At 35.1% G+C, this 26,207-nt stretch overlaps 3 protein-coding genes across 3 annotated transcripts; 1 reads left to right on the forward strand and 2 right to left on the reverse strand.

Annotated features, from left to right (window-relative positions):
* Window positions 1-733: 733 nt before the first annotated feature.
* On the forward strand, window positions 734-10,532 carry LOC118061092 (mediator of RNA polymerase II transcription subunit 33A). Its single transcript, XM_035074479.2, has 12 exons — window positions 734-1,192; window positions 1,987-2,097; window positions 2,669-3,016; window positions 3,363-3,688; window positions 3,794-3,885; window positions 4,254-4,614; window positions 5,854-6,064; window positions 6,686-6,800; window positions 6,909-7,070; window positions 7,801-8,461; window positions 8,768-8,974; window positions 9,219-10,532. Exons 1-12 carry the CDS (start codon window positions 918-920, stop codon window positions 10,322-10,324), a joined length of 3,975 nt encoding a protein of 1,324 aa, XP_034930370.1. The 5' UTR covers window positions 734-917; the 3' UTR covers window positions 10,325-10,532.
* A 1,250-nt stretch (window positions 10,533-11,782) lies between these two features.
* On the reverse strand, window positions 11,783-16,523 carry LOC118061090 (uncharacterized protein At5g19025). Its single transcript, XM_035074478.2, has 2 exons — window positions 15,797-16,523; window positions 11,783-12,131 (listed from the first exon to the last, which is right to left on the reverse strand). Exons 1-2 carry the CDS (start codon window positions 16,447-16,449, stop codon window positions 12,089-12,091), a joined length of 696 nt encoding a protein of 231 aa, XP_034930369.1. The 5' UTR covers window positions 16,450-16,523; the 3' UTR covers window positions 11,783-12,088.
* Window positions 16,524-20,871: 4,348 nt separating this feature from the next.
* LOC118061089 (uncharacterized) lies at window positions 20,872-24,763 on the reverse strand. The gene is made up of 7 exons (XM_035074477.2): window positions 24,450-24,763; window positions 23,397-23,633; window positions 22,580-22,691; window positions 22,323-22,497; window positions 21,511-21,754; window positions 21,110-21,408; window positions 20,872-20,976 (listed from the first exon to the last, which is right to left on the reverse strand). The coding sequence occupies exons 1-6, from the start codon at window positions 24,634-24,636 to the stop codon at window positions 21,110-21,112; spliced, it is 1,254 nt and encodes a 417-aa protein (XP_034930368.1). The 5' UTR covers window positions 24,637-24,763; the 3' UTR covers window positions 20,872-20,976.
* Window positions 24,764-26,207: the final 1,444 nt, after the last annotated feature.

The following is a 26,207-nucleotide window of genomic DNA, read 5'->3' on the forward strand; positions in this document are numbered from 1 at the left end:
CAAATCGGATTTGATCTTTTAACTTATGACTTAACCTTTATTCTTGATTGGTATTCAGATTAGATTTTATAACTATAATCAGGACTTAACTAATTCAAGGCTTAAACTGATTCTAGTTGAAAGAAATATAGAAATAACTCGGTCGAAAACTTTTATTAATTTTGGGATAAAACTGTGTTAAAATTCAACTCTCAATCCATTAATTTTTTTTTATATAAAAAAATTAGTTAAAATAACATCAATAGCATACCCAAGTTAAATTTTTAAAAAACATCATACAATATGAATCAAATTCTAAATTTATTATTAATTTATTTTTTAAAAAAACACATCAATAATAATTAAATATTTTTTCAATCATTTAAAAGATTAATCAACCATATTTTTTCAATCATTTAAAAGATTAATCAACCAACAATCTAGTCCTCACTAAAGTCTAGCTTTCCATAAATTTTAATAACTGGATTTATCAGATTGATCACTACAATTCACAAGTGATTTTTTTTTTTTTCAAAATAATATCTACATGCATATAGTAGAGTACCCAAAGTTAGGATTTATTTAATTTTTTTTTTGAAAAAAAAAGGTTAGGCCAATTTAGATCCAATGAAATTTAGATTCCTTTGGTGGGCCATATCTCTGAAGAGACAGGTTTAGTTGTCCTCACATGGACCCCAGATATTTTTAAATCTCCACCACTACCCCTATCTCTGTTTGACTTTTACATTTGTCACCAACTAAAACTCGCACACCTCCCAACACGTCCCACAGAGTTCAGTTTCTAGTTTAAACTTCAAAAGCCAAAGAAACAGAAGCTTAGCGGCTGCCGCTGCTGCTGTAATGTTGTTCAATACAAACCCACAAAGATTTCTGTTCCTCAAGTGAAAGAAAGAAATCCGCAACAATACTGGCCACAGATGGCCATATCTATGCAAAACACCATATGGGATAGTGTTTTAGAGATAACTAAGGTGGCCCAAGAAAAAGGCAGTGATCCTCTAATATGGGCTCTTCAGGTATCATCTAGTTTGAGCTCCAGTGGAGTCGGTTTGCCTTCTCCAGAGCTTGCTAATGTCTTGGTTTCTTACATTTTCTGGGATAATAATATGCCCATTTTGTGGAAGCTTCTTGAGAAGGCCTTGGCTCTCAGGATTGTGCCTCCTTTGATGGTTCTTGCACTTCTTTCTGACAGGTTTTTTTTTCTTCTTGTTCCTGTTATTGAATTTGTCTTTGCCTCTCTTTGGTTATTGAATTTGATGGGATTCCTTTCTTTGAGGTGATTAAAAGTTGGTAAAGTTTGAGTCTTTTCTGTTGTTTTTTTTGTCAAGAGTCAATATTCTGTTATTTACTGTACTTCAATGTCAAAAGCTCTTGCTTTTATGTTAGCTATTGCACACTCAATCCAGTTTTCTGAACATAGACTATTTCAGTCTTACCTTTACTCCTAACATCGGAGGAGTGGGCTTTCTTTCTTTGTTTTTTCATTTCTTTTCTTTTTTTGGGTGGAAAAAACCTATGATCAGTGAAGGCTGGGATTCTTCTGGCATTCTATTTCTTGAACAGTTTTCTGCTGTTAAGCAATGCCAACATAAGATCTTGATGTGGATTTGATTTCCTGTTTAATTCTGGAATACAGGTCTATACATTAGGAATGCTTTGATTCATTATGGATGTGTCTGGCATTTAGCATTTAGATCAGTGATGTAGCCCTACATTGCCATCATTTCTTTTTTGTTGCGTGGTGGTTCTTACAGAAATTAGAGATTCAAATTCTAATCAGCTCTGTTTTGGATTACTCACGTATTCATTTGCTGTTCTTTGACTGGGAAGTGCTGTATAGGTTGGATGTGGATTTGTCTGTTTCATATTAGTGTTGAATTGTATACAATTTGGTCTTTGCTTTTCAGTGAAAATTTCTGGAATCTCCTCTTTATCCGGTATACATTTTTTTTTGTGGTGAATTCATTTTATTGCTGGTTTCCACAGGGTTGTTCCATGCAGACGGTCTCGGCCAGTGGCATACAGGCTTTATATGGAACTCCTTAAAACATTTGCTTTTGCACTGAAGGGCCAAATTAATGTGCCAAACTATGAGATGTGAGTTCAAGTTTCATCTTCTGTACCATATGAGAACTGGAGACTTTGCTTGCTTTGGCAGTGTCAACGATTTAGATTGTGACTCCTTTTGCCTTCTGGTTACCATTCAACAGCCAATGGGTTTCCTCATTTCTTTATGTGTGCTTGGCTGCTGCAAACTGTGCTGGTTTATGCCTTGTAAAGCTATATTCTTTATGTGTGCTTTGCAAGGGAAGTGGGAAAAAAAAAGAACGAAGAAAGAAGGAAAGAAGGAAAAGAACTTAAGGGTGTAAATTTCTGTGGAAGAAAGATCAAGAGCGTTTATAGTTCCCAAGATGACTTAGCTAAAGTCTAAACTGTTGTTGCATGTCACAGTTAGGAAGTTATGTCTCACGTTGGTTTATTATTTCTTACAATTGAGCTCCTAATTGCATATGATTTCATTGTATATGCACTTTATGAATTCTAATAAAAATGCTAGCATTCTAAAGCCAGGTAGCAATAAGTAAGGTAGCATTCCTTTAATTTTCTACCATAATTGCCTAGAGAATAGATTAGTTTACATATGTAATTTGTGCCTTCTTTATTGCAGGGTCATGAAATCAATAGATGGTGTTCTTCATCTTTCCCATAATTTTGGTCTCGAAGCTACCAGTCCTGGGATTCTGGTGGTTGAGTTTCTCTATTCAATCGTGTCACAATTGTTAGATGCCTCTTTGGATGATGAAGGTTTGTTGGAACTTATACCAGAGATGAAGTCCAGATGGGCAACCAAACCTCAAGAAATGGAAATTGATGCAAATGATAATTACAACCAGATGCAAACTGAGTATCACGAGAAATTGTATAAGATGAATACTATAATGGCTATTGAGATGATTGGAAAATTTCTCCAAGATAAATCAACTTCAAGGATTCTTGACCTAGTGCGCCAGAACTTGTATGTATCTTTTACTCTGTAAGAATTGCTTCTTAAAATTATCATCCAGCTTTAGTTATGCCAATCAACCTGAGATTTAGATTTATGTTTGGTTTTTCCTGGCATTGAAATGAAGCTTGTTCATTGACCTTCAATTGAATATGGTTGAAATTGATCTTGGTCAAGTTTTCTCCTATTATTTTGTGGTCTCCCATGAATTATACTTGCCTCTTCCTCTTGGTCACATGTTTCAAATTTTAGCAGTCTATAGTCATTGTGACTCTTCACAAGCAGCTTGATTGAGTTCAGTTGGGCCTGTGGTTTGGATGTGCAATCACTCACACACACTTGCTTGCTGCTTTTTCAGTCCCACACATTGGATAAGTTTCATCCAGAGATTGCAGCTGCTTGGAACAAATTCATCAGCATTAAGAAATTCAAAAATTCTTACTGCTGAGGATCTTCTGCAGTTGACTACAGATTCAGGTGGTAACATAGTATTGAGTCGAGAATCCAAGACAAGATCACTGCAAAAGTTCCATTCAGTTATGGCTTCTGGTTCTCTAGTGTCTTCCTCTGGTTTGTATCAAGGAGCTAGTCAATCTGCCCTATGGCTTCCTCTTGATCTTGCATTAGAAGATGCCATGGATGGGTATCAAGTTAATGCAACAAGTGCTATTGAAATCATAACCGGTAGGGCCAGAGTTGAGATATTCTTTAAGCCTGTATAATGTTATCTCAATTGTTACAGAACAAGTATAAAATGAGAGTGAAAATTTAAGTTTTCATGTTGCGCAGGTTCAATTAAAGCCCTTCAAGCAATAAATGGAACCACATGGCATGAAACCTTTCTAGGCCTTTGGGTTGCAGCTCTTCGTCTTGTTCAAAGGGTTAGGATCCATTTTTTCTGGATTTCAAATTTCCTCATAAATATATTTAAAAGAAATGTTGTGGAGCATAAACATGAAGTTTCACAAAACATTCAAGTCAAGGCTACACATGCATCATGCTGACTACAATGGTATTCCAGAGGGGGATGGGAAAAAAAATTCTCTCTCTTGGTTTGTTAATTGTCCTTTTGGTCTGGATTTCATTGCATTCCCATCTAGGATTGTTTTCATTGAATTAGTTTATTCTATAGGCTTCACATTCATTTACGGAATCGAATGAGTTGATTCCCTAGCTTTTTGAGAGCTTATTCTTCTTTGTTTCAAGAGGTTATTTATGTAAATCATTCACAATTATCCTTGATTGTCAGGAAAGGGAACCCATTGAGGGTCCTATCCCTCGATTGGATGCTCGCTTATGCATTTTACTATCCATCACAACTCTAGTGGTTGCTGATCTTATTGCTGAAGATGAGAACATGCCTATTGATGAATCAGAATGTGGCTCAACAAATCACTGGAAAGAAAACAAACTTTCTGGAAAACGCCGCATTGATTTAGTGTCCAGCTTACAGTTATTGGGTGATTATCAGACATTGCTGAGTCCACCTCAATCTGTTGTTTCTGCAGCCAATCAGGCTGTTGCGAAAGCCATGTTATTCGTTTCAGGCATCAATGTTGGCAGTACATACTCTGAGTGCATCAGCATGAAAGACCTGCCGATAAACTGCTGTAAGTCATGTTTGGTTCTCATTGAAGTTTATCATTAGTGCATTAGGCAATTGTTCAAAGCCGCAACTATGTAGCAGGTTGGCATCTGGGCCTGTGATCTTTCACAGATAACCTATCCAATAAAAGAAAATGGGACAACTTTCTGAATTCCTCAACAATGTTTTGAGCAACACTATCTTTGATTGAGGATCCAAAACAACTTGTAGCAATGTTGGATAGATGCAGTAATAAATGCTTAAGGGTTTCCTTGGTTCGACAATCCACCCCAAATATCTTCCCAGAAACCACAAAGAATATCCTTACAACTGAATAGAATTGTGAATAGAATGGAAGTGGATTGCTCATGTGCACACATAAATATGCATTCAGAGATGGATCCAGGAGGGGCCAGCCCCCCTTCCAATGGATGAAAACACAGCCTTTTTGGTCCTCTGCCCTGTTCAATCCTTGCAAGTAAAATGCTTCTTCCATTTTTTTTGCTTTGAAATGATTTCTTTCATTGTATTTCATTCTCATATGGATGGAATTTTCCCTCCCTTTTAAAATTGTTATGCATGCGCTTCCTTTTCTTAATTAAGTCTCAGTTAAATGCCTAAAAAGAAAACAGTTGACATGTTTTAAGCATAATCCCTCTCACTATAAAGAGAAAAAAAAGAAAAAGAATTCTTGGTCCCTCAAGTCTTCAATCCTAGATCCCTCACTTTCAGCATGCGGGCAGTCAACATTAGGCAATAAGAAGCAAGGAGGCATTGGTATCAACTGGCTTTGCTTTCTAGAGAAATGCAGAAAAGTTTATACCTGCACTGCAACAGTCATCTGGAGAAAATCTTTTACATAAGCAGGAGTCATATCTGTTAAACTACAACAAGGCAAAATGACATAGTATTAATGTACTAAGCAATGGTTGATCTAAGTGAAGTGACCTCAATACTTACAGAGGGGAAAAGTTCCCTAGTTTTATCATGTTGAACTTTTTGAATGACTTTTTTTTATTTTTTATCATGCACTCTTGTAAACTTTGCAGTCGTCTGTTTGTCTTAATGATAGGAATCCTTTCTCTTTCCAACATTCTGTTAAGTGTTTGATGTTTGGCCAAGATCTCTGTTACTTTTATATAACATTCACTCCAATGTATCCAAAGCAGCAGCTGTACAATGTTTCATTCATCTAGGCTATTGCTTATTCTTTCAACACATTGTTGAGGTTTCCTAATCGTAGGTCTTGTGCTCTTACTTTCAGCTGGAAACATGAGACATCTGATTGTTGAGGCTTGCATTGCGAGAAGTCTATTGGACACGTCAGCATATTTCTGGCCAGGGTATGTCAATGGATGCATCAGCCAAATACCTCACAGTATGCCAGCTCAGGTGCCTGGTTGGTCATCATTCATGAAGGGGGTCCCACTTTCTCCGTCGATGGTCAATGCTCTGGTTTCAAGTCCCGCTTCAAGGTATACTCACACTTCATCTTAAAGTTGATGCTGTTAATTTATCCAGATCGTATTTCCATTGTTGAAACTTTATTTATGCAAAGCTAGAGAAATAGTAGTCCATTGGATCAATTCATTCCTCAATCTCTTTCACAATGCCCTTTCAAGATTCAGTTCAAAACTTTCTCCCTATTTTATCTCTTTTTTTGGATTCTGTAGCTTAATTATAAAAGAAGAAATAACTACAGAGATTGGGAGGCCAGGGTCTTTTTAATGGAGAGATTATTTATAATGGAAATTTTAGGTGGGACCCTTCTCTGGTGAATTCCAACTTTTAAGACCCTAAGTAGTTTTCAGGCTTGATGTATTGGTTTGCAAAGTGAGATAAATGAAATCAAATAACATAAAAGAGTCAAGAGATGATTCTTTTAGCTGCTACCTTTAGTATGTGGATGCTTCCTCCAACACAAAAGCCAAGGATGAAGTCTCTGTAAATAAATTTTCCTTATCCTTAACTTCTTTTATTTTGCCCTGGTCTTCAGTACTTTTTTTCTTTCCTGAAGCCAGGTATGTCAGATGCTCTTTTTTGTAAATTAACCAAGGGTAAAGCAACTGAATTTAAGATCATGGATTTGATGGAAGCTTAGCAGAGCTCGAGAAAATATTTGAGCTTGCGGTCAAGGGATCAGATGATGAGAAGATGTCTGCTGCTACAGTTCTTTGCGGGGCTTCTCTTCTCCGGGGTTGGAATATACAGGTAAGCAGATACTTGGTAACTGTGAGAAAGATTTTGTCAAGTGAACTGCTTTTTAGAAACCTCCCCTGAAACCATTCAAAATATTCCAACGTCTTAATTTTTATGCAGGAACACACTGCTCATTTCATTACTAGACTATTGTCTCCTCCGGTTCCTGCAGAATATTCTGGGAGTGAGAGCCATTTGATACGTTACGCTCCAATTCTGAATGTACTAATCGTGGGAATAGCAACTGTGGATTGTGTTCAGATTTTCTCCCTACATGGCTTGGTGAGTGAGTTGCCTGATTACTGATCCTCAATCTTCCACTGTTTTGTTAAGAAATGATCTTATTGTTTGTTTGAATATATTTTGTTGATTTTGAAGATGCTTTGTGCTCAGTTAAACTTGTGCAATACACCATGTACTTTGGTTGCCTTGAAGGCTGGTTTGGCCTCTGAGAAATGAAACAGTAGCTTGAGCACCACTGAACAATGTAATTGAAGTTGAAGGTGCTTGGGTGTATGTAGCAAAGCTTCAGAGATTGCTAATTTAGAATAGGACATAAACATGATACTTGATAATTTGGCAAGATGTTTCCTGTTGATGGGGAATAAACATGCAAGCCTCTTGTTGGTGGCCCATTGTATTGGTCAAAGGCTTTTCTTTTGGCAATTTAGTTGAGCTACTTTTCAGTTCTTGATTGGAGCATATTCTGAAATTGGAAAACAGGAACAAGGTAGTAAAAAGGATGGGATTGATTGACAAAGCTACAATAGGTATAACAGCTCATATCATCATATGATATAGCATGCTTATGAATTTTATTGGATTTGGAGTTTATAATGAACACAGCATATCTATCAAGTGGATTTATTTTCCTTAAACAAGAAATTTATTTTGCTTGTTTTGATTCTTCAATCATTTCCCTTCAGGGGCATTTTTCATAAGTGGTTGGGATATTGATTTCATGCACAAGCTAACTCCTTTCCCCCCTTGTATTTTTTTTTATGCTTTCCAGGTTCCACAACTTGCATGCTCATTGATGCCCATCTGTGAGGTTTTTGGTTCATGCGTGCCTGATGTCTCATGGACTCTGCCCACGGGAGAAGACATCTCTGCCCATGCTGTGTTTTCGAATGCATTTGCTCTTCTTTTGAAGCTATGGCGGTTTAATCATCCTCCTCTTGAACGTGGAGTGGGAGATGTACCCACAGTTGGATCCCAGCTAACTCCTGAATACCTCCTATCAGTACGAAACTCCCACCTAGTCTCTTCTGGAAATGTCCTCAAGGATCAGAACAAGAGGAGACTCTCAGCAGTTGCGACTTCGTCATCTGCACAGCCCATATTTTTGGACTCATTTCCCAAATTGAAAGTCTGGTATCGACAGCATCAAAAATGTCTTGCTGCAACTCTCTCTGATCTTGTTCATGGAACTCCTGTTCATCAGATTGTCAATGTGCTTCTTAACATGATGTTCAGAAAGATTAATAGAGGAAGCCAGTCATTAACTAGCGTTACTTCTGTAAGTAGTGGTTCATCTGGACCTGGAACTGATGATTCTACTCCAAGACCAAAATTACCAGCTTGGGATATCTTGGAAGCTGTTCCTTTTGTGGTTGATGCCGCTTTGACTGCCTGTGCTCATGGAAGACTTTCTCCCCGTGAACTGGCTACAGGTTGGTATACGCCTGTCTGATTTCATCTGTAGAGTGGGGTCATATAGAGAACCTGAAAACTTGTAGAGCTTCTGTTGAGAAAACTTATCCTTGAGAAACTGGAAGTTTCTGGCAACACTTACCTATGATGCCTTAGATTTTCTCAAATGGCATGTATTTATGTGGCCTGGTAACCTAAGCAACCTAAGACAGTCTTCTGATGGTGCTTGTTGATTCATGACCCTTTTATGATAAAAGTAAATTATTTTCCATTGTAGCCTTGGCCAATTGCATGCTGTTATAACTTTATGATTTTTGAACTCTCAGGCCTTAAAGATTTAGCTGATTTTCTTCCCGCATCTTTGCCAACCATTGTGAGCTACTTCTCGGCTGAAGTGAGCCGTGGAGTGTGGAAACCAGTATTTATGAATGGTACAGACTGGCCCAGTCCTGCAGCAAATTTGTCCATTGTCGAGGAGAAGATCAAGAAAATATTAGCTGCTACTGGTGTTGATGTCCCAAGCCTTGCTGCAGGTTTTTTCTTGCTAGAATTACAAGTTCCAGATGCTTTTATTATAATTATTACTTCAAGTCAGAAGCATTATATTAATATTACTTAACTATCCTATTTCTTTGCTCTACATGTGTTGGGTGTACCTTATACCATCATAGGCAGTATAGAAACATGGTTCTGCAATAAGACTGCTGTAAAATCTTTCCTTTTATGCTCTAGAAATGGTTTCTTAGATATTCCAACTAAGACTTGTCATTCTCACAGGTGTGAGCTCTCTGGCTACAATTCCACTGCCCCTGGCTGCTTTTGTGAGCCTCACCATAACCTATAAAATCGACAAGGCCTCAGAACGATTTCTCAATTTGGCTGGTCCAGCATTGGAATCCCTTGCAGCTGGTTGTCCTTGGCCTTGCATGCCAATTGTGGCATCTCTGTGGACCCAAAAGGCGAAGCGATGGTTTGACTTCCTTGTGTTTTCTGCATCCCGTACCGTCTTCCTTCACAATAACGATGCAGTGTTTCAACTTCTTAAGAGCTGCTTCTCTGCGACACTTGGTCCGAATGCTGCAGCCATCTCAAGCAATGGTGGTGTTGGAGCTCTTCTTGGCCATGGGTTTGGTTCCCATTTTAGCGGGGGGATTTCCCCAGTTGCTCCAGGAATTCTCTATCTGCGTGTTTACCGAAGCATCAGGGATATTGTATCGCTAATGGAAGATATTATTTCACTCATGATGCTTTCTGTGAGAGAAATAGCATGCACTGGCCTTCCAAGGGAGAGGTTAGAGAAGTTGAAGAGATCAAAAAATGGACTGAGGTGTGGACAGTTTTCGCTCACCGCAGCAATGACCCGAGTGAAACTTGCAGCTTCACTCGGGGCCTCTTTAATATGGTTATCTGGTGGCTTAGGTTTGGTTCAGGCATTGTTTAAAGAAACTTTACCATCTTGGTTTATAGCTGTTCACAGGTCTGAGCAGGAAGAAGGGTCCAAAGGGATGGTCGCCATGCTTGGGGGTTATGCCCTAGCATTCTTTTCAGTCCATTGCGGGGCACTGGCATGGGGAGTTGATTCATCATCAAAACGCCGTCCCAAAGTACTTGGTGTGCACATGGAATTTCTTGCGAGTGCACTTGATGGGAAAATATCACTTGGCTGTGATTGCACCACTTGGCGGGCCTACGTGTCTGGTTTTGTGAGCCTAATGGTGGGATGCACGCCTTCCTGGGTGCTAGAGGTGGATGCTGATGTTTTGAAGAGACTAAGTAAAGGATTGAGGCAGTGGAATGAGAAGGATCTTGCCCTGGCTTTGCTGGAAACTGGTGGGGTGGAGACTATGGGTGAGGCTGCTGAACTGATAATCGAAGATCAATGATTTCCAGTCGTTTTCTAGTCTTATAGGTTAGCCAGTTATCTAACATGTAGTTGCTCCCTCCCAAATTCTATTCAAATGTAAGCTTCTTTCAACTTTCAGAAACGGAAAGGGGATGTCTTGTACAAAAGGCTTGTTGTCTGTAACATAGGGTCCTACACCATGGACTGTTGAAGAGCATGCTTAGTAAATTGTCCAAGCTTTTTCACAAGGACTCTGTTTTAGCCAATGGGTTTGAACTTCCTAGCATGATTCGAGGCAGAAAAGGTGAAATCAATCTCTAATGGAAGACTCGACCACAAGTCCTCTACCTAGAGCGGTTCAGGACATCCCAAAACTCCCCCATAGTCTGTCAGTGTATGTATTAAAAGGATCCCATCGAATGCCTGCTTCTCACCTTGACAGTCGTTGTTAACCTGTCTTGCTCTGTGGCTTGCACAAAACTTGCATGTTTTTATGATACGAAGAACAAATTCACACCCTTCACAGTGAATCAAAATATAATCAAAATATAAGAACATCTTGACCCAGTGGTTGAAGGGACTTGTTCCTTTTCTCTGCATCCTGGGTTCAAATCTCACCGTGCACGCCTGTCACCCTTGCAGTGTCTTACATGCTCACTGGATTTGTAAGATGTTCAGTGAACCATGAAATTAGTCGTGGTGTGTGCAAGCTGACCCGAACATCCATGTAAATAAAAAAAAATATATATATAAGAACATGGTGAACCATGTCAATATAATATAAGGATATTAGTAGAATAATAAAAACGTTTGATTCGTTAACTCAAGAATATAAGAAACCAAGAACTTAATATGAAAAAACCTAATAACCCAAATTTGTTTTTACAATGATGTAATTAACCAAATCCATATAGTATAGACACACATTCAAGCTTTACCTCCTTAACATATTAGCATGTCTGTGTTGTGTAAACCTTTTACGTTAATATTGGTAATATTTATGCCTGGCCGATCTAATGAACATACTACAGGTTTCTGCATGGGAGGGAAATGTTTCATCATGATCCATTAGCAAAAGGAGGATAGCAGAGGAAAGTCGATAAACAACATCATCTTAAGGGGCCACAGGTTTTAATTTTGAGCCTCCAATTTCAGGTCAAGAAAGAAGGCCAAGGCTGACCATTCTATAAAATCATCAATGGCTAAGTCTAGTCGAGAAATTATGAGCGCTAAAAGATCAATCCTGTTCAACAAGGATGGCATTATAAACAGGCAAGAAGGTTTGGGGATTTCCCGAAAGTCTAATCTCATTCTTCGTTCAATCCTCAATTTGGCCTTCGCAGAGCATCGAAAAACAAAACTCTTCGATTCGGCTCTTTCCTTGATGACCTTTTCTAACTCCTCACCCGCATCAAGGTCCGTGCATATCTAAGACAAAGCTAAATTAGAAGAGCATGGCAAACAAAAGAAGCTAATTATTAAAGCAAAGAAGCATTCATTTGGAAAATCTAGTATATATTTATTCCCATTAAATTTGTAATTCCTTCCAGGAATGGAAGTCACTAGTTAAATCTGTATTACTTTTCAGAAATGAGAAGAATTTTTAATGGAAGTTCATGTAAAGGCAAGAGTGTTTCAGACATGTTGAATCCGAGGCTCGGCCAGATCATAGGATTAGAAAACTGTCCTGATCAAGGAGTGTATCCTTCTAGAAAGAAGGTACATCCAAAATCTGAAAGGTAAAGGAAATAGTATAGAGGAGGCATATAAAAGGATGGCATGACAACGAAACCATCATGAATTGTCAACGATGATCTCCTCCATTAGCAGCCACATTAGCCAGAGCCCTACAAGTGCCAACAAATCCAGAAGTTAAAACCATAACAACCAAGTAAATTTTTTAGATTAATATTACACCACAAAGGTTTAAATAGTACTATAAGAGTATCACAAGTAGCCTAATAATGTTTTGTCAATGTAAATGAATTGTGTAAATCATGAAAACTATAGATGACTAAATAGTTGCACAATGGTCTTGCCACTTCCTCCTGCAATCCAAACAAATGCTGAAACTAAAACTTGGTTTATAATTGACTAACATCACCCCAACACTAAACATGTTTCTATTATAAGAAAATCCTGCCAAATCCAGTAATTCGGGGAGTGAGAGCCCTTGAAAAAGAAGCCATGAGAAGTTCTGAAAGAAGTTGTGGTATATTGCTAACTACAATGAAATGAGGATGATTAGCATGTAATAAAAATAAATTTGCGAGACAAAGTGAAGACAGTCAAACAGCCATGTGACGCTGTATGAGATGCCAAAAGACAGATAAATATATTGCAATCAAGAGATTATCTTGACTAAATCAGTATTAATGCTTAAACAATGATTTTTGAGAGAGACTAAAAAGGAATTGATGTAGATTTATCAAGATTAACTAGCAAAAGCCATTTTCTCATTTGCATAATAACATCAATTAAACATGGTTCACATTTTAGAATTTGCCTAAATTTGACATTGAGGCAGTCTGTCCATCTCTGCCAGTAAGAATCAACTCACTCCAGGAACAGAAAATTAACTTCTATCCATATTGAAAGGAGCGTCCCTTGGATTATGCATGGTTCAAACTTATCAGTTCTGTTCAACAGGGTGAGTTTAAATAATCTTCCACAGCACTACCTAAAGCATGGAACAGTCACCAGAAGCTCAAGTACGTTCCCAGAGAGACTCTAGACCATATAAGGAGTTTGCTGAAATAAGGTAAATACTAATTGCTGCTTAACAGGTAGCTAAAAAGGTGTTTCTTTATGGAATACTGCTATTTTAACAGACAACAGAAGTGGTGAATTGTGTCAGGAAGAACTATATAAACACAAGAAAACAAATGCTAATAACTTTCAAATAGGGTAGGACCAATTGCACAGAGCAGATTTTACTAATTAGAAGCTTGCACATTTGGAGCAGGGAAGTAACTCACTGCTCTCAATGATGACCATCAAGCAAATGCTTAATGCACAAGATCCAACAATACCTTTTAAGCAGAAAAAGTTGAGCAGAACTTTGGTAATGCTAGTGGCTGTTTTAGAACAGTTGCCACCAGGACCAAATTCTTTTGAAGCCTAAACTTTTTCATAAGGAAGCTTCCAAAGCCTAACCTTTGATAGAACTCTATAAGACTCCCACAGAGAAAAGATGAGAAAGAGAGGATGAAAAAAAAAAAGGCATGAAAACACTTAAATCACAAGTCAACTGAACACAAAATGATATTAACAACCTCACACCCCAACTCCTCCAACTCTACACCTTGGAGGAGTTTAAGAACCTGAAAATTCTACCTAGGAGGAAGCATAGGATAATTTTAATTATGTTTAAGCAATTGTCAGCTAGTATAAGAACTAGAAGATTTTGAACCTAATGACCACAGATAATATTTCAGAATTGCAGGAGCTTTTTGAATGTTGAAAAATACGAGGCTTGCGGGGGGGATTTTTCATCCTTAACACTTACGGTTTCGGAAGGCTATACACAAGCCATGAGTTCACTTAGCTCAATATGGTTAAGTTTATGAGATTGTTTATCTACATTCTAGAATTGCGCCAGGGCTCAAATTCATATTTTATGTAATTTAGCTCCAGCAGCCATCCATCCTCATCACTTGCACTTATCCACCACTATGTTGATGCTCATCAACAGACCTGTCTAACTCTCACACAAATCTTTCAAAGCAACCCAATACTATATATCTTGTTGCAACCATGAAACATACTTTACTACAGGCACTGAAGATCTCTTCTCCTTGAACTTCAAATATTCCTTCAGTCAAATGAATTAACCATAGCCCAGTGAATCATATCCTTTCCTTTCCTTATATTACTCCTTTTCTTTTCTTTTTCAACTTGGGAGGTGATTGGGGCATAATATAGCCAGTCAGACATTAAAACTTGAGCAGCCAAGGACAAGCACAAGAAAATTTAATTCAGTATAACTACAGCATATATTAGAAGCAGGCAAAGCCTCTCTTGATCAAACCTTTTACACTCCTATTACATAGACTAAGTTAGCTGGAAATTTTATTGGGAAAAATAACAGGGAGCCAAAACCTCTAACTGTAGGCAAATGAAGCACTTCAGAGTCATTTTATAATTGCATGATTAGTTAGTAAAATCTCAGCCATGGCTTCTATAAGCAAAGATTTATTATATCAAACCTTCTATCACTCTGTGCCCCCACAATGAAAAAGAGACTCAACAAGTACCCAAGTGTGTCAGGAATACAGAATACAGAGATTATTGACCAGCAACTAATACTTAACCAGTATCAACTGTATGCCTATTGTTCGACCAACCTAATCAGCATTAAGGTCCTAAATGTTCCACTCCAATTGAGCATGATTCACCATGTGACTTGCTTAATTCAATATTACACACCTCCACTCATCCACAGACAAATCAGTTTGCATTCAGTCCACAACAGTTAAATTCGCAAACTTCACCTAATTTGCACAGCCTATATTTTTCTAGATGCCAGCAAAACAACCCAGCTAAAAATGAGCTCCAAAGTGCAAACAGGACCATTCTGGAGTGGTCAACATAAAAAAGAACTTGCATGTTATCTTTCAAACAGAGACAAATAAAATTCTGAAGCACATGATGGTTTGATCAGGAAAAGCCAAAGGACCAACAGTCTTGAAGAAATTAATGAAAAGGGAGAGCTCAACAACTCAATACTCAGAAAAATAAGCCAGATAGTACCATCCCCTCAAATAATCAATTAATCTACGCATTCCTAACCAAAGTTTCTTAAAAAATAATGAATATGTTGTTTCAATTAACATCAACTACCATCAAGGCCAAAACATTTACAGTAGAGTTTAGATATCTCAGACATAGCAGTATCAAATCCAAATGCGCTAGAGAATGGTTTGGCACATGACTCTTCAACAAAAGACCATACTATGGAAATGGAAAACAAAGTGAAGCAGTTAACATCTAAAAGTACCTATTCCCAACCAAGAATGTGTTCAAGTAATCCATTTATTTCCCAAGAATAAAGACAAAAAGCGAACGGAACTCTATAAGTATAATGCAATTCCTAGATCGAAAATATACAGATAATCATTACCCCAACCCTAAATAAAATACTTTTCACAGAGTAGAACATGTACCATAACAGCGTCGACTAGATTCAATCAGACATGTAATTAACACCATTTGCGTTCATTGTAAACTTTTAACTACCACATAATTCTACCGACATGGACATTATAAAAAAAGCATCAAAACATTTGACCGAAGCACGTCGAATGTAACTACCAAAAGTACCCACAAAACAACATCCAGTGATCATCAGACACAAAATTTGGTCCCATCTCATACCAAATTTTCACACATAACTATACTATAAATTCACATAAAAAAAAATAGCAAAGAACATGATCTTTGATCTAATAAAAACAAGAACACGAACCGGATCAATAAAAAACCCCAAAAAAGATCGGTGAAAAAAACTCACTTTTTATGCCGGCGACCACGTTTAGGTCCCCAACCTTCCAACTTAGCAACAGGGCATCCACACTTAGCACGGAAAAGTAAAATAGCCCTCCCATTAGGCGGAGCCATCTTCCTCAATTCAGCTCGCAAACACTCATAATCAGGATTGGATTCAGTCCCCCCTTTCCAAGGCAACTTATCAACGCCATCACCAGCAGTGGATTTAGCACAATCTTCAGTCTGCAATTGCAAATCAAACTCAAGCGCTTTCTTCAAGCCTTTGCAGCCAGGTTTGTCACACTTTCGAGATCTGGGTCCGCAGCAGAACTCAATGAAAAGGACGGAGAGGATGAAAAGAGCGAAGAACCCACAGATGTAAGGGAAAGGGGGGAAGTGGAGGGAAATAGAGGTGTTGGAGAGGAGGAGAGAAAGTGAGTTGAAGATGTAAGAGAAGTAAGAAGTTAAGAGGAAAGTGCCAGAGAAAAGGACTAGAATTAGGATGAGAAGGTCAAGAGTTGCTGATGGCGAGTGTTTGCAGGGGATGGAGCTTGGGTTTGGATTGGAGTTAGTGTTTCCAGTGTTTGAAGAAGACGAAGAGGCAGCAGAGGATTTGAGGGGTTTTGGCGTGAAGGAGGAAGAAGGGGGCATGGTGAAGAAGAAGAAGAGATGGTGCATGTTAACAAGGGATTTGGGATTTTTAGGACACCCTTGTGTTTTGGTGTGTTTTTTTCTTTCTTTGTTTTTTTCTTTGACATTGAACCTTTGTTTTAAAACCGGATTGACCGAGACTCGGCTGATTCGAGATCTAGACCAATTAAAAAAAAAAAAAGTTTATCTATTTTCAAATCCTAAATTGATCTAGTGTTTCAATTGATTTAGGATTAATGTGGTCAAAACCTTATTATTAATTTATTATATTTTTTAATTATTTTAATTTAAAAAAAAATTAGAGAAGGGTCAATCCTTTAACCTCGTAGCTGGCTTTGTTTTAGGATGGATTTTCAAAATTATAATAAAAGCTAAATAAGCATGGGAAAATTCATTATAGAATCAAGAGATATTTTATTATAGATTATAATATTAGTTTCATTTTTTATTTTTTATTTTTTACAAGATATTTTTTTAACTTTTTTTTTTATCATTCTTTTTTTTTTCTTTGCTACTTTAGCGTCTTGAGTCTTTTGGTTACCGCAACTAGTAAAAATACTAAACTCACAAGCGCCATGATTCTGTAATTATTCAAGAACCCAAGAGCTTTGAATATGACAGCCTACATCTGGATAAAAAAAAATTTAAATTTTTCAAAAGCATGAATGGACTGCAAAAACAAGTATTGCATCATTCAATTATTATTTTTATTTATATACAATAAAACTTAACTGCAAATTCTTTTTTATTTGTACAACTTTATTTCATAAATTTGTTATATTTTAAAAGGAAAGAATGAAAAAAAAATATTGAGTTCTAAGTGATTTATTTCATGTCTTCAAAAATAAACTTTTATTTTTTTGTGCATTGTGGATGAAAATATGTATAATGAAACTAAACACATATAGTCCAGTATTATTATAAAATAATGTTGTTGTTGGTGAAAAATCATAAAGGATCACCCATTAAATAAATATTTTTTTTGCATTGAGTTTAATTAAAAAAATATATAAAAAATAAAATTCATAAAAAGAGAAAAAAAGAAGAGAATATAGAATTTCTATTGAAGGAATAACAAATTCTATATATATATATATATATATATATATATATAAAATGAACTATTTTAATAGGAAGATATGATTTGAATTTTTAGATATAAAATTGTTAAATTAGATTTTTATGATAGTTTATTATTTATAAATAATTTCTAAACTTGAATTTCTGTTTAGGATATTTTAAAGATAATTTCATTATTTTTTTTATAAAAAATAAAAAAAATATAAGTCTTAATATTTTAATTATTATTTGCTCAAATTTAGATCTAACATGACCATCAGATCTAAGATACTTAAAATATTATCTATATTTTTAATATTTAAACAAAATTATTATTGATCCACTATGGTGCACAAACCAATATATTAGTATGCATTAAAAGATCTCCTTTTTTGTTATCTTTAAAAGCAATTAATACTAATTTAAAATCTTAAGTGAAAAACTAAAGAAAAGTGACATTCATCTATATAATTTTTGGATTTTTTTTTATTTGATAATAAAAAATAACCTCTAACAAGTTTATATATTAATCCATATATGTTAAATTTATTTTGATTTAGCATGTTGATTTATAAAATTTGTAACTTAAAACTTGGCTTGAAGTTAGTTTTAGATTGAACTAAAAAATATATTATCGTTTTGAAACTCAATTAATTTGAATGAGATTTTAATGATTAGATTAAGCTATTAAAACTTAATTTCAAATTAATTAGGTTAATACTAACATTTTTTTTAAAAACTAAAATATTATTGTTTTAAGAAAATTGATTAACTCAATGACATATGAGTTGATGCAATAACATGCAAATTGATATAGTAACTCATGAATTGATAAAAAGGACCATTAACTCATGCTCCTTTATGAGTTTTTAAAAGAGTATTTGGTGTTGGATAATATTTTTTGAAAAAATTAATTTTTTTTTTATTATTGTCATTTAATGATATCAAAAATAATTTTTTTTAAAAAAAATTTCACCTATAACTAAAATAGGCAAATACAATGTAAATTGGGTGTAGTACCCATTCATTAAATCTAAAACTAACTCACTTAATCCTGAGGGGTGTAATTTAACCGATCAGATTTTAGGTTTACTTTCTAGAGGTCATCAGTTCGAGTTTCACAAACCTCAAGGTTATTAAAGGTTGACATAGTCGTTAACTTCAAGATCTATGGTAAATTAGAGGCTCGAGTCTTATAAATTGGTCCGAACATCAATATTAATAATAATATAAAAAAAAGGAAAAAGAAAAAGAAAGAGACAGGCTCACTTTTTAGACCATTTTTAAGAGGAGCTCTAGTCACTTTTCCATTTTCTTTTTCTACTAGAAGACAACTGGTAAGTATCTGCACGCGCCCGTACTGCCAAGCCATTACACATTCGCACAAGGCGACTCTCCTGCAACAATACTGATCGTTAGAAGTGTGCGTGTATATATGTATGTATGAATGCATGCATGCATGCATGCATGTGTTATTCACAATAGATAGAGAATGGGAATGGCGAGGGGGATAACAGGTTGGGGAGGGCACGTGTCGGCTTGGGCAGTGGGAAGCACGTACGGGGAATGAGAATGGGAGAACTAAGGACTTTGGCTTTTTTAAAAATAAAAATAAATTCATGTCATTTTGTTTTTTGAAATTTTCTTTTTTGAAGAAAAACAAAAGGAATTATTCGTTTCGTCAACAGAGTAATTGCCGACAATTGACGATAGGAAACATGACCCCATTTTATGGGAAACTCGGGTCTGATTTATTGAATTTTAATTTTAATCATTTCTATTTAACCATGCATTAGAGTTATATTAAAATTCAGTATATGCATGAATTTAATTTTATAATTAGAAAGTCCTTAATTTTAATTTTATTAATCTACACCATATCGAATTGAAAAAAAAAAAAAAATCTTCCCTTGCTCCGATTTTACTTGACTATGATAAAAGGCGTTTTTAGCATTTTAGCTTTACGAAGCCTATGTCGCATCCATGTGGAGTAACTTCCGTGGAAAGAATGGAATGGAATTGGAAATGGATTTTTTCAAATAACAGTTGGAGATTAAAATATTTTTTTATTTAAAAATATATAAAAATAATATACTTTTATATTTTAAAATATTTTTTTTATTAATACATCAAAACAATTTAAAAATATTAAAAAATTAATTTTAAATAATTTTATTTTAAATTTTAAAAGAATGTAATTTGAATTGAGTTTAAATAATTTTTTAATTATTAAAATATTTATAACCATTATCTTTCTTTGAATTTGATTTGATTAGATAGAAGGTTTTATCCAACTATTTTGAGTAATAAATTTATTTTAAAAAACATTCATCAACTGAATTTATACAATTAATATCTTAGAAATTTAAAGCATAAGATTAGAAAATTTCCTCATATAAATCACATACAGCTAACTATAAATGTAATAACAAATTATTTATTATGGGTGTGTTTGGCAGGATGATTTAATTTAATTTTTTTATTTAAAATTATATTTTTATATTTTTAGATTGTTTTGATATGTTAATTTAAAAAATATTTTTTTAAAAAATAAAAAAATATATTTTTTAATATATTTTAAAATAAAAAAAACAATTTAAAAATCATCCTGCAACAAATTGAAATATCACCTCTTACACATGAATGAATCACAGTCAACAGGAACAAGACAAAACGACCATGGATGCAACAACAAACTGATCAGGAGCAAGGTAGGTCGACACTTGTCATTGATGTCCATGTCTTTCCAGCACGAACTCCCCGTAGAACCTGACAGTCGTTTGATGTGGTAAAAATCCTCCGACATCCGACTCCCGTGAAGTTGTTCAAGAAAGATGACCGTTGTTATTTCTTGAAAAGACAACAAAGAAAGATAAGTAAGTAGTTTCTTCAAAACTAAAATGGCCTCCAAGAAGATCAATCACATGATTGGCAGGGAATGCTAATAAGAATTTCTCCATCCATAAACATTCGAGGAATCTGTCATACTTGGAAGTGAGATTAGAGAGGAATAATCACTCTCGTAAATTTCAAACTTTAAATGCAACTAAATAAGGTTTCATATTATGACATGCTTAACAAATAACACCGAAAATAGACATCATCAAACAAAGTATACACATGCAGTTCTTAAGCCTTGTCTTGATTCTAGTGGTCTTAATGATCCAGATTATTCTTGGCTCAAAGCTCCGAGGAACATTAATCCGAAGGGACTTTTAAGTGGTGGTAGTCCTGGAAGATATTTTTGCAGGTTTGACAGACGTTTCAGGTTCTTTCAACTGATGATCAAGATCTCCAGGTTAGAGCTTGTGCTGCTGAATCCATGGGGGAGTTTCCATGTTAAGTAATGCACAACAGAGGAAGTAAACGGAAATTCGATGAAACACACTGTTGAAAGTCTCCAAGTGAAGTAACAATAAATTCATCAATTTCCACTCTATACACAGACATCCTCTTCGTTTCTTCTTTTGCATTGAAAGTCAGCTTAAATAGAGGCTGTTACAGCATTAAACGAAGCACATTCAGATGATATAGAAATATACAACCAGCTTTATAAACCAACAAACAACTCACTACTAACAGTGTTCCAGGACTGTCCACCAAACTTATTATCGACACATCATGATACCTAAAAGAACTCGCGGTCGGGGAAAAACAATGGAGCAAGAAGGGTCCATGTGTAGAGTAAACCAGTGATCCATTCTGTGCAGATTCGGACCCAAACCGAAGTCCAACCAACATCTATTAGGCTAGAGGACTCAGATGTGTCAGTCCATCCAGAAAGAAGCATAGCTGAATACATGCTAGCCAGTGCAAATATCAGGTGGAAGAAGGTATAAGAATAACTGATAGGCTGGCCTTCTGCTTCTTTCTTCTTTTCTTTCCCTTCTTCCAATTCTTCTGCTTCTAGGAGTGGTTTCTTTCCAGCTGCAAAACAGAACAAGATTTAGCAATGTACCGAAACAATAAGTATGCAAAAAGACTTGCTTCTAAGAAATTACTATTTTCTTTTCCAGCTATAAATATCACCTGATGCCTTGGGAGAGGATGGCGGTGACAGAAATGTCGTTGAAGACCCAGCACGGACAGCAGAATATAGAACTGAGAGAACTGTCGTGAGCATCCCAAGGACAAGCGTACCTGTGGAGACTGCTTTTGATTTGTTGTGCAGACCATTGCATGCATAGTCATGGGGTTCGCTGGAGAGACCCGTGAAGCAAACATATGCACAATAAATTGATATCACCGAAGCAGGCAAGAGGCTGCCATTCACCTGTTTGTAGTTTCCACTCGTGATCATATTCACTAAACGTAACAAAAACTTCTCTGGTTTTAAAATTTGAGGTTCTGTTACTCCTCAGTGAGTGCACAAGATTCCTATCTTGGACAAGTACAATTTTTACGAGGACTTGTGTGAAGACACTTAAATCGCATTCCTTTTGGCAGAACCAAATGCTATAACAACTTGTGACTGTCTAGCTGAAAACATAGGACTCAGAGTTTCACATTAAGGAAATTTGGGTCAACCTGGCAAACATCAATTATTGGTATAACTAAAATAATGCCTTGTTAGTAATAGAATTGCAAATGGATGATTGAGCTTTCTCTAATATGTCGCTTTAAGTACATTATCTTTCATGATTCTATGGCTTCAGTAATAAAACAATCAATGCTTTAAGAATCAACATAACATACAAGACACCATATAATTATGCAATCAGATGGTTATATCTAATCAGATTGAGCTACTTTTGAATATTAGATATTTTGACTGCCATTAATGAATAATAACAAACACACAAGTTCACTTGCGTAATTAGAAAACACAATCTTATCCTTACCGCAGGATGTAACGCTATTACAGCAAAAGCAAATGCGAGAATCATGGTCATGACAATGAAGAAAACATTGAGGCCACAGTCATGTCCAGATGGATTGAACCACATAAAGAGAATGCCAGAGAATGTAAATGCTGCCAGGTAGCATCCAACTGATACAGAAAGTAAAGCAATATACCTGAAAACATGCAATGGCAACTTAACAGATCCATCAAAAGCAATCAAATGGAAAATTAAGAGATATAGGAATCTGGGCAGACCATTTCTGTTCATCTTTCTCGACCCATGCATCATTCCATGTATGGGTAAAGTCCAGCAAAATAATCACTTGAACCAATAAGAATAACCCTGCCCCGAATTTGGATAAAATTCCTGCAGGAATATTTTGTTTGCGTTCATCAAGTATGGATTTTGGAATCAAATAGGAGGAAAAGATCGAATACATGTAACAGTTCATGAATCCAAGTCAAGAAATGGCACTGCCACAGGCCTAAAGGTATCTTCATCATCATCATAGGAACACAAATTAGGACAAAAGATTATCTAAGGTTCCAAGAACAAAAATCCTTGGTCTCATGCATAGCTGATCAGATTAGACCTGTTAGCAAGCCCTACATGAACCCGTAAGATGATGGACCAACAAACCCCAATATCTGTCCAATGTAAGTTAAAGTTCTTCACAATGGAACAAGCTCATTACAAGAAAGGAACAATGATTAAAATGCCAATCAGAAAATGTCCTTTCTATAGAAATTCTTTTAAGAGCCATTCAGTGCAATTTATCAATCCAAGCACCACCAATTTTCCTTAGTCTTACGCAAATCTGATCAGATCTGACCTATCAATGAGGCCTAAAATGAACCTATAAAATAATGGGTCCTTAAATCCCAAACAGTCTGCCTATTGTAACTTCACAATAGAACAAGCTTGTTCCAAGCATGGAAAAATAATTAAAATTCCAATCAGAAAGTCGGTCCTTATCTGTATAATTTCCCGCTCAATTCTTGTATTGGATTGACAACCAGAGATATGATAATTGATTTAAATTGATATTCCAACCATGAGAGTAAAACTGACCATAGACTGAGATGACAGAATCAGGAAGGAAAAACATGAGCACAACAAGCAAAAGCCAAATGACCATCTTTGCTATCCAACCACCATGGTGCCATGAATCACGTCTATCATTTTGATCCTTCACACCAATCATTATTAGAGCAAGTATTGCAAAAAACAAGAAATTCCCCATGCTTACTCGAAGCACCGCTTGTATTTGATACCATTCCTTTGGATGAGTACCGGAAGACTTTATCCCTACATACATACATCAGAATAGATTCGGTGAACGTTTAAAAAATCTCCATTACCAACTGCCAAAGGTTATCAAAATACATATTTACACAAGTATTTATGATGCAGGCGGAAGCTAAATACAGTAACAAACAAAGAAAGAACACAGAAATTTTAATGAGCGAAAGGGGCAGCCCAAGTTCGCAGATGGGAACCCCAACTACATCAATTTAGCTTGGCAATTAAAACTACATCTGCTTCAAAAGACCCATATTTCCTCAGTTCACCACCAATAGACAACCCAGCAATCGAAAGATGCCAATCAGCTTGTCGCTCAACTGGCATTAGTGTCCTCCTCCTCTCAAGAGTTCTTGAGTTAGAGCCTCGAAAATTGCCAAATTTTCTTAATATCAAACAAAACAAACCTTTGTCAATTTTGAAGGAAGTCCAAGCACAATCAACTTGTACAGGGTAGATCAAAAGATTTTGGCAAATTAATGTGAAGGACAATGAGCACATCACAGACTACAATCATCCATTTTTGTCAGAAGAACATGACTGCATAGAAATCCATAAACTTTGACGACCCATTTTTGAATTACGATACTCCCCCCTACTACCAAGAAACTACTAAATAAAGAAAACCCTCTTGCATCTTGAACAATCATCAAAACTATTGGAAAACAAAAAAAAATAAAAGAAAGAAATTATCAATTGACTTCGCAAATTCTGTAATTATGTAATTCCAGAATCATTAATAGCTAAAAGAAACAAACTTTGTCACACAAAACTGAAAAATTGAGAGATAAAATGAAGAGGGCAGTGAAAAATTGGACTAACAAGGGATTTTCTCCAAAAGAGGAGCAGCAACTTCTCTGAGAATCCAAGAAAGAATCAAAGAAGCACCAAAGAGACCACAGTAAGCAAGTCTTGCGGATCTATTAGAGATCCCGGAAGCCACTGAAGCGCAGAGGCCACATGTCAGAGATGCACAGCAAGATGAGAAGCACGTCAACAAGCACGACATCTTTCTCTCTCTAGATTCTCTACTATGATGTTAGGTAAAGACTGGTAGGAGAGGACAGGATAGGAGAGGAGAGTTAAAACAAAAATGTCTTTGTTTTCGTTTCGTACGCAATCTTGAAATTCATGGTTTAGCTAGAGATTTTGTTATCCACGTTCGTGTTTACATTCCACACATTGCATGACTCCGTCGAAAGTACAGGTTATGCGTTGGGTAACTGGATAGAAATTAAAAATAAATAAATTAAATAATGTGGTTTTTATAAAAAATAATAATAAATAAATTAGGTTTTAATTGATTGATTGTATCACAAGTTAATCTCAATAATCAATTAGATAATATTAAATTAATTTTTTATTTAATTTAATTTAAAAACATCATCTCAGCTAGAGTTAAGAGTTTAGTTAATGAATTATGAAAATGATTTTTTAGAAATAATACTATTTGCTATCCATCAAAATATTTTACTAAATTTATTTTTATACATCATATCAACTTATAAAATCCATTATTAAAGGTTTAGAAAGTGTTTAAAAATATAAAAGTGATTATTTTTTAAAATAATTTATAACTTGAAAATACATTAAAATATTTTTATTTTTATTTTTTAAAAATAATTTTTTATATTAAAACATCAAAATGATTCGAAAAACATAAAAAAAATTAATTTTTAATAGAAAAAATAAAATAAATTTTAATCAAATGCCATTTGAAACACAATTTGTATTTAAATGAGATTTACTCTCGGTTTATACATAACTAATCTAAAAATATAAAATTAAAAAAATATTATTTTTTTTGAAATTTATTTAATACTTAGAACTTATTTTTTCTTTAACTAATTTTTTTAAAAAATGAATTATTTTAAAATATCTGTTAAGTATTATTTGAATGTATTTATTATGCTTTAAAATGTGTTAAAAAAAATAAAAATAAAATATTTAAATAAAAATTAATAATATTAATTTCATACATTAAAATATTTAATATGATAATATTTCTAAATATCTACAATAAACTTTAATGAAAGAAAATATACGACTTGGTTAAATACGTCAAGGACATTCGCAGCCGCACCCTTCATTCCCTTGATGACGTATTTATACTTTGTATCATCATAAAGGCTGGACTAGTTGGTGTTATTTGCAATGGCAAGTGTCGATTGTCAATTGAAATGCATAGTCCGTCCCAAATCTGTTTGGGCCAATTTAAGCATACTCTCTTCGCGAGTAACTTCATGCCAAATTCACTTTTCTTGTCTGGAAAGGTTGTGATTGTAGTAGCTTTTTTGTTTTTAAAGTATTTTTAATTTATACATACATATTATTATATATATATATATATATATATATATATTTAAAAAATTATTTTGATATTGTACATTGAAATAATCTAAAAACAACAATTAATTTTTTTTAAAAGTTGAATTTTGACTAACCTTTGTTTGGGTCACAATCTCAAATAAAGGCAAAAAATTAAAGAAAAAAAAGTTAAAAAAAAATAATCAAATTATCAAAAACATTAAAGCTGATGGTGAAGTTATTGTCTGAAGATACATTTTAGTATTTATTACA

Source organism: Populus alba, chromosome 8 (assembly GCF_005239225.2).
Source record: "Populus alba chromosome 8, ASM523922v2, whole genome shotgun sequence".
In the NCBI taxonomy this organism is placed as follows: domain Eukaryota; kingdom Viridiplantae; phylum Streptophyta; class Magnoliopsida; order Malpighiales; family Salicaceae; genus Populus; species Populus alba.